Raw genomic sequence first — 13,459 nt, forward strand, 5'->3', positions numbered from 1 at the left:
ATATATTTTTATTATATCTCTTCATTTGCTGCTTAAAGTGCCTTAGATTTTGTGTTACTTATTTATCTACTTTATATTTCATTTGTATTTTGTGGCATTCATGTGGACGACAAAGTAAGAATTTCATTGTACAGGAAACACGTTTCCTAACTGTGCATATGACAATAAACACTTTGACCTTGATCGTATTTTAAAAGTTCTTCACATGTTCTGAGTGTAAACCTGCTTGGACTCTGCTGGCTAACACTTGTTATACCTGCAGCAGCTTCATCGTCATCAAACTCGTCTGACCACTCGTCTGTGTAAGCAGCACCTGTGTGGACACATGACACAGACAGACATGTGTGGACATTGTCACCAGATAAAAAAGAAAGTTGGATCTGATTCAGCTTCTTATGCAGTGTGACATCTGGTAAGGTGCTGCACTGACCAATCACATGCATGCAAGCCTCCATTCAAAACACATTTACTGAACAGATACAGTAAATCTATTGTCTTACTGGTAAATGAAACAGCACCCCCACACAAACACAGCCCTCGGAGCTGTTTTAACACAGTCTGAAAGCTGCCTCATGTGAATCCATCTTCTCTCCCACCCCACATCTCTACTAGTGATGCTCACATCTACACCTCATGCAGAAGGAAAGGAACCAGCCATGACTGATTGTATCGTTATGTCTAATATCCCAGACAGGCAGTGCAAAGGGAGCTTGATGTGTCTGACCTGCAGACTGAACAGGCGGAGTGTGGGCAACAGCTACAGCAGCTGAGTGAGACAGCACAGGGGAGATGGGTGTGACAGGAGACCGGGGGGTCTTGGCTGAAGCTTGAGGATACTGTGGCTGCACTGGGGACTCTCTCTCCACCGAATTCTGAGATAGAAATCGACTCTGCAGCTTGCCTGAGAGACAGATTGAAAACTTCAGTCAGACCATTAATGCCATGTTTCATCAGGTGTTCTTCATGCTGGATTCTAGTGGGTTACCAGGTCTGGATGCAGCGGGTGTGTCACCGGCCTCAAAGCTCTGCTCCTTCTGCATGAATATGTCTCTGGGGTTAAATGATCTCTGAGAAATCAGCGACTTGGCCTCCTGTGAACAACAGTGAGACTTCATTCATAAAAACCAAGCCACTGCTTCCTAATGGATTTATGGAGAACCTCTTGGTGCGTCAGTTGTACTCACATTAGCTTTCTGCACAGACGGAGCAGAGCTGATGTTTGTCGTCTTGTTCTCTTTGTCCTGCTGGTTCTAAAACAGACATGTGATGTTATTGGTAGACTGCTCTAGGTTGGCATTAAACTGCCTTAACGTGGAACCTGTAGCTTGCCACAGTGTTAGTTGTGTAATCAGTGCACTGTCCAGCCAGGCAGCAGCAGGAAACAGTGCATCTGTCTGGGACTATTTTCAGCAGCGGATGAATCCACCTCCGGCCTCTAATGAGTATCTGTGGCAGCAGGATGGTGTGTGTGGGACTGAGTCAGAGTAAACAATAGTGTGTGTTCATAGTGACGGAGGAACGCGTCAGCCAGTGCCACAGTGTGGTCACTGCTGGGTTTACTGGTGTGTAGACACGGTGGAGCTCTGTGGCCCAGAGGGAGGAGGGACATCAGGCTGTGACACACACACAGGACGTGGTGGGCTGGCTCTGTGCCAAAAATATAAAGTATAGTTTCATCTCCTGTGCGATCGGCTCACCAGTCGCTGCTGCTCTCGCTCTCTTTCCTCTTCCTCTTCTCTCTGCTTCTGATAAATCCTGTTTGCAAAGACAAACACACAAATCACTGGCTTTGATTCTGTGACTCTGTGTGTTGTTGTGTGTCTGCAGGGCTGCGCTAAACTCCCGAGGGCCCCGGGGCAAAAACATGCTGTCGGTCCCCAGGTGACAGTATACACCTCCCGATTTTCCCCAGACCCACAGAAACCAATCACTACACTACACCTTAAATAATCAGATGATTCACGGATTCGCCAGTTTGGACAGTTCATTAAGTCATTTTTAAAGCAAAAATTCCAAATATTCTCTGAATCTCTGCTGGTTTCATCTTTGAGTTTTTAAACGTAGGTCAGACAGAAAAACTGTTTGAGTATGTAAACGTGGACTTTAGGGAATAATAATGGTATTTTTCACTATTTCCAACATTTTATACACTGATCAATCAGTTGATTATTAAAGAAAATAGTTGTCAGATGTGATGATAATGAAGCAAATTGTTGGCTGCAGCCTTACTGTCCTCCTCTGGTGGACTCATTTGACTTTGTTCAAGGTTTTCTGTTAATTTAACCTGACATATAAAAAACTGTAGCACTGATAAAAGTCAACGTGTTCAAACACAGCCAGCCTCGTGTGTTCGACTCACCTGTTCTGCTGGATCTGCAGAGCTCTCTCCTTTGCTTTACTCTCCCTGTCCTTCGCCTGCTTCTCATCCAGCTCCCTCCTCTCCCTCTCCAGCGTCTGTCTCTCCAGCTCCGCTCGTTTGCTCTCCTCCTGTTGACGAACCTTTTCGTCCCTCTGGACACAACAGATGATTTGTTTTAAATAAAACTTCAGATACTCAGACTTCATTAGCAGCACACGTGTCTGATAAATATGAAGCGACACCTGGGCTTGGAACCAGAAGTTGTCCTTGTTGGTTTGTTGAATCTCCTCCACAGCGTTGACCTTCTGATACACAGAACCCTGAAAAATCAGCAGACGATGAGAAGTGAAGCAATAAATTACATTTATACGTCTGCTACACATGATGCTGTGTCTCTCACCACCGGGCCTCTGGGTGCGTCTCTATACTCTGTTTGTTTGTTGAAGTTATAGTTGGCTCCAGAGGCTTTGGCCACTTTGTCCAAGATGGTCTCCGGTTCCACGTCCTCCTCTCCCCGGGCGTTTATAGTCACATGGGCTCCCTGCGTTCACACCCGTGTCAGTGATAGTCAGGTTCCACACAGAAGGACAGAGGACAAAGCTGTGTTCTGGGGGAATCTCGTTGATATTAAACAAGGCCATACAGAGATGAGATTTTAACATTATGTGGTAAACCGAGGGGGTTTTACACTTGTTCCTGTTCCTGTTCTCTGGACTACGTCTCTGTCCAGCCTTCTCTGTGTCTCCGCTCTGCTGTCACTCGTCTCCCCAGTGCCCAGAGCTGACCCCTCACACACACACTAGCAGGTGAGCGACCCGACAGAGGAGGGTGTTACGAGCAGTCAGACTCACCTTTAGGAAGTTGGTCATTGAGCTCAAGTGGTTGGCACACATTCCTTTTCGGGAGTCCTTCACACCTTCACCTGTCTGTTGTTGTGCATGTACATGAACACACATGTAAAGACACACCACTCTTTATGTCATGTAAAGTGTGTGTGTGTGTGTGTGTCTCACCCAGTTTATGAGGACATATTTGGGCAGACCAGAGTTGGGGTCCTGGACACGACAGAAAGCGTACATCACCTTCCCGCTGTTCAGTTCCTCCACCATTTCCTCTAAGCCACCATCTACACAACACACACACATTCAAAGTGCCCAACATTACTGGAAAATGTAATTAAATCAGTGTATCATGTGTTTATTTTTCCCTGAGATTTATCTGGTGACTCTTTAGAGGGCCCGACCCTCGGGTTGGGAAACGTTGGATGAACAGAATATAAAGTCGTTGCTGTAAAACCAGCTCCACCAGAATGCAGCTGAAGCTTTGCCGCACAACCTGCACCTTTACCACTGACACGTTAACTACATGAAAGTTGCCAGAAGTCTTCTTCTCTGCCATGTGTCAGTGACATGGCAGAGACTTGTTGTGCACATTGTTTTGCACGTGTCTCTCTGACCAAATTAAAAAGGGTGCAGGCAGGTAACTGGTCCTTTGTACTTCTAAGTCCAATTAGAAGCAGAGCTGTTCAGACAGTACTCATTTGAGCTGCTTAAACTGTGACACACAAGTGGAAGTTGGGCAAACATAAGTGGAGCTGAAGTGGCTGTCAGTGAGGTTTACAGCACATCAGTCAGGTCTCACCTCCCTTTCCTGCCAGACGAATGTCATTACTGTTCCCTTCGTAAGTAAACAGCGCCCTGAAACACAGAGGTGTAAAAACCATGATGTCACAGGAGTAGCATGGCGCAGAGGTGTGGACAGTTTTCTCTGAGTGATTAAATGTTCGGTAACTGACCAGTTTGTGCCCGACTTTCCGTCCACCACTTCTTTATAAGCAGCCATCAGTGCAGCACCGTTCTTGCTCAGGTTCACCGCCATTGTGATCCAGGTTTCCTCATTCACAGTCCAAACAGGCTGCCAATAATCAGACACAAACGCACGCAGCAGGAGGTGCAGCAAAGAATCCAAAGAAAGACAAGAAGCTGCAGATGGATAAAAAGTGATCCTTTAGAAAATAAGCTCCACGGGGTCAGAGCAGAACGACGGTGACTGATTGATTGTAGTTCCCAGAGTTTCCTCACTCAGCTGTGTCAAAGCAGTCAAGGAAGAAGACCTAAACCTGATCTGCCACATTCTTACAGCGGTTACTCACCTGTGACTTACACTCGTTCACCAATGGGAGAGTAATGTGTCTGAATGAGAAAACATTTATTCATATTTGTCCTGGGTGTGTTCTACTTTATACAGGCCTCAATATGTGTATGTATCACAGCAGCATGTGTGTGTGTGTGTGTGTGCACGTGGGAGAGAGAGAGAGACTATCAGGGTGTGATTATTTGTGTACATCCAGTGCAGAGACTGAACAGGAGCAGTACAAAAACTCAGCTGCATGATTGTCCAAACATCATGTATTCATGATATGTTCTTCATGCTAAGCTGCACCAACAAACTCCTGGCTTCATTTTATTGTACAGACATCAGACTGATGGTGATATTCTCACCTGACTTTCAGCAAAGAAGCCACTAAGTGCACCTATTTAATCCAAACCAATATTTCATCTACACACCAGGTGACCTTAGAACGTGCGAGTACATATTTCACCACTAGAGGGGGCTGTAACATAGGAAATACTGAACACCTCGACCGCTAGGAACAAAAACCTGGGGTTGGAGACTGACAGGGACAAAAGATTTTAAAACAAAGTAATAGAGAGTAGGAACAGAATTATTTTCTGCTCCAGACTATCCATGCACCTGGTTTTAAAACAGAGCTTCTGACAAACAGAGGGAGAGTTAAACATGATGATTGTAACTGCTTTGCTTTCTGCATAGGTCTTTCATTTTCAACTGGATTCCTGCTTTTACACTCTTGTTCTCTCGCTGCAGCTCAGAATAATAGGATGATAACTGGTAAAAGTCCAGTCCTCCCTCTGTGTTTTCTGGGTTTGGTCTCCACCACCTCCTGAGGGAAACCTCTGGCTCTGGAGCCACTAAACGCTCCGCTGTGTTCCCCAGCCGGTCTCTGACTCTGTGTGTCTGCTGCTGAGCAGGTCATGGACAGTGGCTTTATCAGAGAAGACATGTAAAAACAAACAAGGCTGTATTTTACAAATTCCAGGCAAATCTTTGTGACTGGGCCATCCCAATAAACTGTCTGTGGGAAACACCGCTCCCCTACTGCTAATCCAGTTTTCTAGTGTTACACTTGTGTTGACATTAGCTTAATATAACACAGTGTGTGAGGGCTGGCAGACGGTCCTGTTAGTAAATGAATGGGTGACTGATGAACTGAAGCTCTAGAGCTAATTGAGCCCCAGCCCGGCCCCCGTCCTTCTAAATCCTTTCTTTCCTCTTGTCCCTAATTTAGCGAGCCCTGTCGACCCCCGCCCTTTAGCCCCTGCTCTTCTCTCCCTCTGCCTGCTTCTCCTTTCCTGTCTGCTCTGTCACAGGTAACATTAACATTCTCCTGCTGCACAAACACCGGCACTCACATGCACAGCTCAGCTGGGAGAGTTATCTTGTTAACAAAGCCCACAATTTACAGGGTCATTTCTTTACGGGAACCAGGTAGTAATGAAAAGCTTCCTGCTTCCTGCTGGTGCTTCGAGGCACAGTGGGAAGAAGACAGCTCTGCTGAATAAGGGCGTAACAGAAATAAATAAAAGAAGCTGTAGCTGTTTTTGTAAATACTTGGTGCCTTCAGGGGATAATTCTGGAAAATGAAACTGACATTTGAGGACGTTTTTCTTCTGGCATCAGTAAAAATAGGAGACATCACTGACTTTGATTTCCCATGGCGAACCAGCTGTGGTCTCTTGTCCACCCGCCCTGACCTCCTCCAGGTTTTATCACTCACAATGTTCTATGTCTGCTACAGGGTGTCTAACAATAAAACACAGTCATGGGTCATAATCAGCTGCTTGCACAGATGGCCTATAGTGCTGTTCTTTACAGGAAGGTTCTGTTTACCTGTTGCTCTGTTTCACTTCTGTTCTCTCATCCCAGACCTGGGATTTCTGTGTAACTGTTGGAGCCTCTGGGTTCTCACCAGCTGGCCCACTTGACCCATCCCTGCCCACCTACTCACTTTTATTTTGTCGTATCAATCAAGAGTAAACATTAGAAATGTATTATCGTCACTTTCCAGAGTATTTGACTGTGAATGTGTGAGTGCCCAGCACAGTCACTTTGTGTTGCAGTAAAAGGCTTCAACTATGGCTGATCCACCTGCTGGGTTTTTTTTTCAGCAGAGCCAATGATAATGTCGGTCTGAACACAGCCTGACTCTCACTGAATCTTAACCACAGCTACTGCCACAATATTTCCCCAACTCTGACCGTAATGTGGCTTTCATGGCCCTAATAATACAGAAAGAGCGTTTTACTGTAAATGTCATCACTGAAGTGAATCCAGGCTTTTTCTTAAAGGCCTGGTATCAACTTCCTTGTCTGGTGATGCAGTTGGAGGATCTATAACCCTATAAATGTGCTCACTCTCTGTTACAGGTACTGAGTGGACATCTGGAAGATGTTCATGCGGAGCTCCAGGTGCAGCAGCTGTCTTCCCCCAGCAGTAATGTCACTGCAGCTGTCGATGACCTCAATGCTGAGCCATTTCACTTTCATAGATACAATACACAAGTCAGAACACCCCCTGTTAAATAGAGCATACAAAACTACAAAAACTGATGGAGACGCTTTCTAATTTAGCAGAGAGCTTGTAGACAAAGACACATTTTAATGCGCAGACATCTGCTTCTTGCTGCCTTAAGAGATTCGGCAGGTGATTATATAATTTTCTTATTCTCAGCAGATCCCTTAGAAAGCCCAAAGCCAGCAGAGTGCTGCTCTTCTCAGTGCTTTCTGACTTCCTGATCCTGTTATTGTACATAGTTATTTTACCTGCATGATTAAATTAGTGCCCTGTGGGGTGAATGTTTGTTGTGGGGGCCTGTTGACCCCCCCACTGCGCCTGGCAGTTTTATTATTTCCTCATGCACCCAGAAACCAACAAATCTTTCTGGTTTCAGCTTCTCAAATCCAAATGTTGTTTTTAAACTCAGTGTTTTGGAGTTTTTTTTTTACTGTTGGTTAGACAGAATAGCAACATGTTACCTTGAGCCTTAGGGAATAGTGGTGGGCATTTTCTGGCATTTTATACACTGAGCAATAAATGATTAAAGATATCTGTCAGGCGATATGGAAAAGAACTTCTAGCTGCAGGCTTAACAGTTGCTCTATGACAGAATAATATGGCCTTACCTGAGGGTTTCCAGGTTTCACATGCCTGATTTATCATTTAAGAGAGCTTTTCTTCAAACCTATGAATAGAAGACTGATTTTTAACTTTATTTTTGTTGAAACTGATTTTTCCTTAAATAAAAGACGTGTTTGTTCTGCAGACAGGTGAATTTTGATTGTGTAAAACAATACACGTTAATTTCTTTTCACTATGAGCTTCATCCAATTTCATTTGTTTAATATATATACTGTATGTTTATAAGACGGCCTTGGGATTTTCTTCATGTTCTTTGTGCTCCTGTCAGCGGCAGACTAAAAAATGAGTGAGAGAGAGAATGAGCACATCTGGAGTCAGGAATACGCCCAGGTCTCCGGTTTCTTTTCCAGCATTACGAGCAGGAAAAAGGGGGTTACAGACCTGAAACCTGCACGTGTTCACGGTGGATTTGTTACTGGAGGGTTCAGCCTGGTCTGTAATGGTTCGCTGTGATGGAGCTACAGGATCCATCACATTCCTGACAGGCCTCTTCAGCCCTGGCAGGCAGACTGAGCTATGGCCGTTCAGCCGGAGGGGAATAAATTTAAAAAAAACAACACAAACTGTGGCTAGACACTGACACAGTCCTCATAGGCTAGCAGTGCACACACACACACCAGCAGCTGTGTATATCAGCAGGAGGGGATTACTGTGTTTGGCTCCGGCCCAGACTGTGAAGAACCTCTCCCCCACAGCTATGCAGGGCCAGGGGAGGAGGGACGGGGCTGCATACCTCTGCTCAGTCGTAAGCCCCAAATCTGCCTCCTACTGTAGGATGTGCAGATGACCTCAGCTGCAGGGTCTGCAGTTTAACATGACCCTGTGTGTCTGTGCTTTTACAGCGTACGTTGGAGGGTGTGTGTTGAGGTCTGAGAGCTTGTCAGTGAGAAGGAAATCCCTCTTTTGTTTCCAAGGAAGTCAAGTGTATGCTTGGTGTGTTTAATGGAGGAAACTCAAAGAAGGTGCAAGTGCAGGGATGAAAATGTGGCAGCTGTAGAGAAGCAGACAGCAGAGAAAGTAATGGAAATTCACAGGTCAAATGATGTTGTTGTTTTAAAAAATGTTATTGTGTCTGGATTATATTGTGTTTCTACATGAAATAAGTGCTGCTGTTTGCAGGTTGCACAGGGTGACAGAAGTACAACGTTCTGGACTTGGACACCAGAGCAGTCGAGCTTTATTTCTGTCGTTCAATACCACAAATCAAATATTTGCCTCAAGGGGTTTTACAATCTGAACAGCATATGGCATCGTCAGTCCTTAGACCCTCAGAGCAGATCAGGAAAAACTCCACAAAAAAACATTTCATTGGAAGAAACCTCAGGAAGAGGAGGGATCCATCTTCCTGGATGAACACACAGGAAACAGATGCACAGAATAAATCAATATAATGGATTTACAGTATGGACAGTCAACAGGACAACATTCTCTTGTTTACATCCATAAAGAATGAGCCAACCTCCAGGAGCCTCCAACAGACCTTAGAAGTCTTAAACCAGAATTTTTTTTTTTTTTTTGCACAACGCTGCATCGGGCCCCTTATGTGGGCCCCCACAGTGGTAACACACTCCCTCTTTCAAATGAATGAAAGGGGCTGAGTTTATTCACAGAGTGAAAGTCTGTGTGAGAGCACCTTGGTGCAGAACAACCCCGAGAAGACAACAAAGAAAGACTCAGAGGGAGTGGATCCTAATTGTCACCAGGTTACTCTCCACAGGGGAGCCGCTACTGAGCTGTGACGGGGGCAGTAGTGTGCTTGTTCAAGTGTGTTTCTCTGTGGACAAATGAAAAAGTACATACATCGTATATGACACATTACAGTTTTTCAACAGAGAATGTATTAATTTTTCACAGGAAATGTATCGTCAGGTTTTTAAAGAACAGCTCTGACACTAAATGTATCGTCAGGTTTTTAAAGAACAGCTCTGACACTAAATGTATCGTCAGGTTTTTAAAGAACAGCTCTGACACTAAATGTATCGTCAGGTTTTTAAAGAACAGCTCTGACACTAATAGTACCTATTTGTCCTCTTGTCAACAAATCCCACGTGCAGAGTCACACAACATAAGTGATAATAAATAAAATCAGTCTGATTTATTGCTGTTTGCTTGCAGCCCTGATAAATGATAAAAAACAAAGTAGTGTAACATCCTATCAAATGCTCACATGCAAACAATAAACGAAGCCTCTGTGTTCTTAATTACTGCTTCAGCTGATGTAGCTAAACTCCAATAACTTCAGTTCCTTCTCAGAATCAGATGAATAGTTACCATCAGCTCCACCTTGATGGACACAGCCATGCACCAGTCACTAGGATCCAGTAGTATAGACAGTACAATATGGTGAAATGGGCCACTATGCAGACAGACTACTTTTTATATTTCAAGTATATTTGCTAATAGTCTACTTTTATTACTTTTAGCTCTATTATTATTAATATTATTATTATGGGAGGGAGTGTTACTGCAGCTCTTTGACTATTTTAAGTCAATTTTGTTATTAAGTTTATGAGTATAATTAAAGTATTTTTAAGTCCAAATTTTCACATTCAACAGTTTGATAAAGTGATTTTTTTTCCTCCTCGGGTCACGTGTCCAACTGCTCCTTTAAGGTCTAAAAAATGCCCCTTTCTTCCACCTAAACTCCTCCTTCGCTCCTCTTTGTGCCTCCTCTGCAAACAAACGGGATCAACCTGTTGTGTCTGGTCCAGGATCGGTTCTGCCGACTCACCCACCGTCTGCTGCCGCCCGCTAAACTGATCCGAGGTCAGCGCAGACCCCGAGTCCTCCCCACTCAGCCCCACGGTCTTTTCCTTACACTCACTTCAGCAACGCCGACCAGCCCGTCTGGTTCCCACGCCTCCAGAAAACCTCTTGAATTAGCAAAGACTGCGATATGCGGAAACTTCCGTTCTGAAAACGCCGTTTGTGAGGATAATGCATTTACCAAACTCGACTAACGATGTTGGGATTTACTTAAAAAGACGCCTTTACTTTTTCCACCGGTGTGAGAGCAGTGAAGGGGACGTAAACTTTTCAGTTGATCGGACTGTGCTCGGTTTTATAATGTCAGCACTAATCCGTTGGTTGTGATTGATTCTTCTTATCATTTTATGATCATTTTGAGTTTTTCTTGTCAGTGCACTGCATTTCTTGGACTTTTCTCGGTGGAGACAAGCTCAAGGAGGATTTCCACACTTCAGGAATTCGACGCCAGAAACTAAAACGTCCGTGAACGCAGCAAGTAGCTAGCGAGCTTGTTAGCTAGATATGGTTTTTGTTTTTTTACCGTTATAAAAGACAAAAACATCACTCAGCTTAACGTTAACACCGGCTCTGGTGCCTTTAGCACACCGCTAACGCCAGCCCAATACTTTCCTAAAGGTTTTCTAGTCTTGTAGGTTGTTTTTACAAACTAAGTTTAAGAACATTTCACGTTAGCTAGTGAAGCTAACGTCCAACATGCCGCAGCTAAACGGCGCAGACGGAGACGACTTGGGAGCAAACGATGAACTGATTGCGTTCAAAGACGAGGGGGAGCAGGAGGAGAAGAGGAATGTGTCTTCTGAACGGGACCTGGACGATGTCAAGTCCTCGCTGGTCAACGAGTCTGAGACCAACAGCGGCTCGGACTCGGAGGTGAGTTTAGTGAACGGGGCCGGTTGGAAGTCAACTTTTCTCCACGGTGTTGTCAGCAGCGGAGCCTGTTTGTGTTTCCTCTCCACACAGGCTCCACGATGCTCTGGCTTTGTTGATGTTTGTGTGCAGGCAGACAGACGCCCCAAGCCCGACCCAGATGTGGAGAGCAGGGCCAAGCACAGCCAGCTGTTTGAAGAAGGTATCAACACTTGTAGCTTAGCCCTAGGAACCCTCCTAACGTTTGTCTCATTCATGCGTGGCAGACAGTAAACCTGCTCATTGAGAGGTCAAGTCTGTCATTAGACTGGATTTATACTTGAGTAAAGCTTCATGGTTTTCATCTACACAGTTGTGTTTACAAGTTGGGGCAGATTACAATGTTTATGATTGTTGAGAAACGAAAAGTACAGCCCCAAACATCCAGATGATTAACTGGTCAACAAAAAAGACTCCTTAGCTAGTTTGATAATTCATTGATTTTCATTCATCTTAGACAAAAATGCCAAATATTTTCTTGTTTTTGTTTCTGAAATATGAACATTTGCTAGTTGTTTTTCTTGAACTCTCAACTAGAATATATTGGTAGACTTCTGAGTGGGCTGATGTTTCTGTGGAAAACCAGTTGGAATCACCCTTTAAATGTTTCTCAGCACTGAGGAGGCGGCAGGATGGAGGTCTATTCCAACCTTCCCCATATGTTGGATATCCCTTCTTCATGATCCCGGACCTCGGGAACCTCTGCAGTCCCTACCTCAGCAATGGAGCCCTCACGCCAAGCGGCCGCACAGTAAGACACACACGCATGTTGTGTCGGAGGACACCCAGGAGCGTTGGCTGCCTGGTGGCTCCTGGCTTTACAGTTTTAACCCAACGAGCACACTGTGCAAGTGAGATAGAGCACACACATCCAGAAGGTGCATGTAGTTCACAGTTTTTAAAAAGGAGCTGTGTTTGTCAAAAATAGCATTTAAAAGCAAAAAAGCATCAGCTCTTCACGGGGATCTGGATTTCCTGCTTTTTATATCATTGCAAACTGAATGTCGTGGGTTATGGATCATAGTTATTTGTAGATCTATCTGGGGAGCAGAAAATGGGAATCTGGAGGAGAAAGTCAGCCGGGGTGAGGGGACGTGAGGCAGCGGCAGGGAGGATCCGATGTCTGAGCAGAGTGACGCTTGTGTAACGAGGAAAACAAACTACAGAGGACAGGCAGTGGAGAAAGTTCACAGGTTAATGCACAGTCATCAATGCCATTCTCAGTTGTTTCCAGAGAAAGAGAAGGTAAGAGATGATGGCACCACCTTGTCTCGTCTATAGATTGTAACAGCATCAAATTACATGTTGGAAGAAGAGAGCTGGTGGTGGCACCTGTGGGCAGGTAAACACTCAGGTATAGAAGCTGATCTGACCTTTGTGGTGCTCTGTGTGACTTATGTAAATTCAGACAGCGGACTTCATGGTGTACACACAAATATTCCTGTAGGTGTTCAGAATCATGTTATTGAATGTTGGAACTGAGTATAAAGGGAGCAGAGAGCACTTTGACCAAACCTAGAACCTTTTTTATGATCCTTTTTAGAGGCATGAAGAATTAAAATAATCAGGGAACTCCTAGGAACGCAGCACAGAGCGGAGGGAAGGCTGGAAGAGTGACTTTGAGTGTCGCTGTTTTGATTTTTCTGATGTAATGTTACTGTGCTCATCTTACGAGGTCATGGCTCCCAGTTTCAGAACCACGATTTTAGGCAATATTATACTGAATTTGGCTTTTGCACTGCTAGACAAAAAACGCTCACTGACATTTTATAGATTAAATAACATTAAATTGACAGATGAATTGATGTCAGATCAGTTTTACTTGTTCAGGCCAGAATCGTCTTTACGTGCAGCACACGACACCCTCCCCCCAAGACGACCTGTGGACAACAACGTCTGCTGTTGCCTGTGCAGACCGTACTGTTTGCAGAGCTGCTCTGCAGTGGCTGCTTCACAGCAGTAACTTGACTCTCCCAGTCAACGGCAGCAGGTTCTGGCTGCTGCACATTCTGAGGATGGGATTGTTTTACAAACTGAGACCTGATGTGTCTGACTCACCACTGTACTGAAGGCTGGCTTTTGTGCACTTGCAGTTGATTGACTTGCAGTGTGTGTGTGTGTGTGTGTGTGTGTGTGTGTGTGTGTGTG

The 13,459-nt window shown here is 44.8% G+C and overlaps 2 protein-coding genes and 1 pseudogene across 2 annotated transcripts in view; 2 read left to right on the top strand and 1 right to left on the bottom strand.

Annotated features, from left to right (window-relative positions):
• Positions 1-5,433, bottom strand: part of LOC109951176 (drebrin-like protein A) — an 8,247-nt gene extending 2,814 nt beyond the window's left edge. Inside the window, exons 1-12 of the mRNA XM_020585499.1 lie at positions 4,155-5,433; positions 4,001-4,056; positions 3,373-3,485; positions 3,211-3,285; positions 2,760-2,900; positions 2,602-2,679; positions 2,360-2,511; positions 1,698-1,755; positions 1,185-1,250; positions 986-1,091; positions 725-901; positions 257-313 (exon numbers count right to left, since the gene is read on the bottom strand). Coding sequence (XP_020441155.1) covers positions 257-313; positions 725-901; positions 986-1,091; positions 1,185-1,250; positions 1,698-1,755; positions 2,360-2,511; positions 2,602-2,679; positions 2,760-2,900; positions 3,211-3,285; positions 3,373-3,485; positions 4,001-4,056; positions 4,155-4,237 — 1,162 coding nt within the window. The 5' untranslated portion in view covers positions 4,238-5,433. The remainder of the gene's footprint in view (positions 1-256; positions 314-724; positions 902-985; positions 1,092-1,184; positions 1,251-1,697; positions 1,756-2,359; positions 2,512-2,601; positions 2,680-2,759; positions 2,901-3,210; positions 3,286-3,372; positions 3,486-4,000; positions 4,057-4,154) is intronic.
• LOC109951177 (zinc finger protein Dzip1-like) overlaps positions 1-7,759 on the top strand; it is an 18,948-nt gene extending 11,189 nt beyond the window's left edge. The window contains exon 4 of the mRNA XM_020585500.1: positions 6,865-7,759. Within this exon, the coding sequence (XP_020441156.1) occupies positions 6,865-6,935 (71 nt within the window). The 3' untranslated portion in view covers positions 6,936-7,759. The remainder of the gene's footprint in view (positions 1-6,864) is intronic.
• Positions 7,760-10,261: 2,502 nt separating this feature from the next.
• LOC109951186 (transcription factor 7-like 2) overlaps positions 10,262-13,459 on the top strand; it is a 13,935-nt pseudogene continuing 10,737 nt past the window's right edge.

The sequence above is a fragment of the Monopterus albus genome, unplaced genomic scaffold (genome assembly GCF_001952655.1).
Source record: "Monopterus albus unplaced genomic scaffold, M_albus_1.0 scaffold368.1, whole genome shotgun sequence".
In the NCBI taxonomy this organism is placed as follows: domain Eukaryota; kingdom Metazoa; phylum Chordata; class Actinopteri; order Synbranchiformes; family Synbranchidae; genus Monopterus; species Monopterus albus.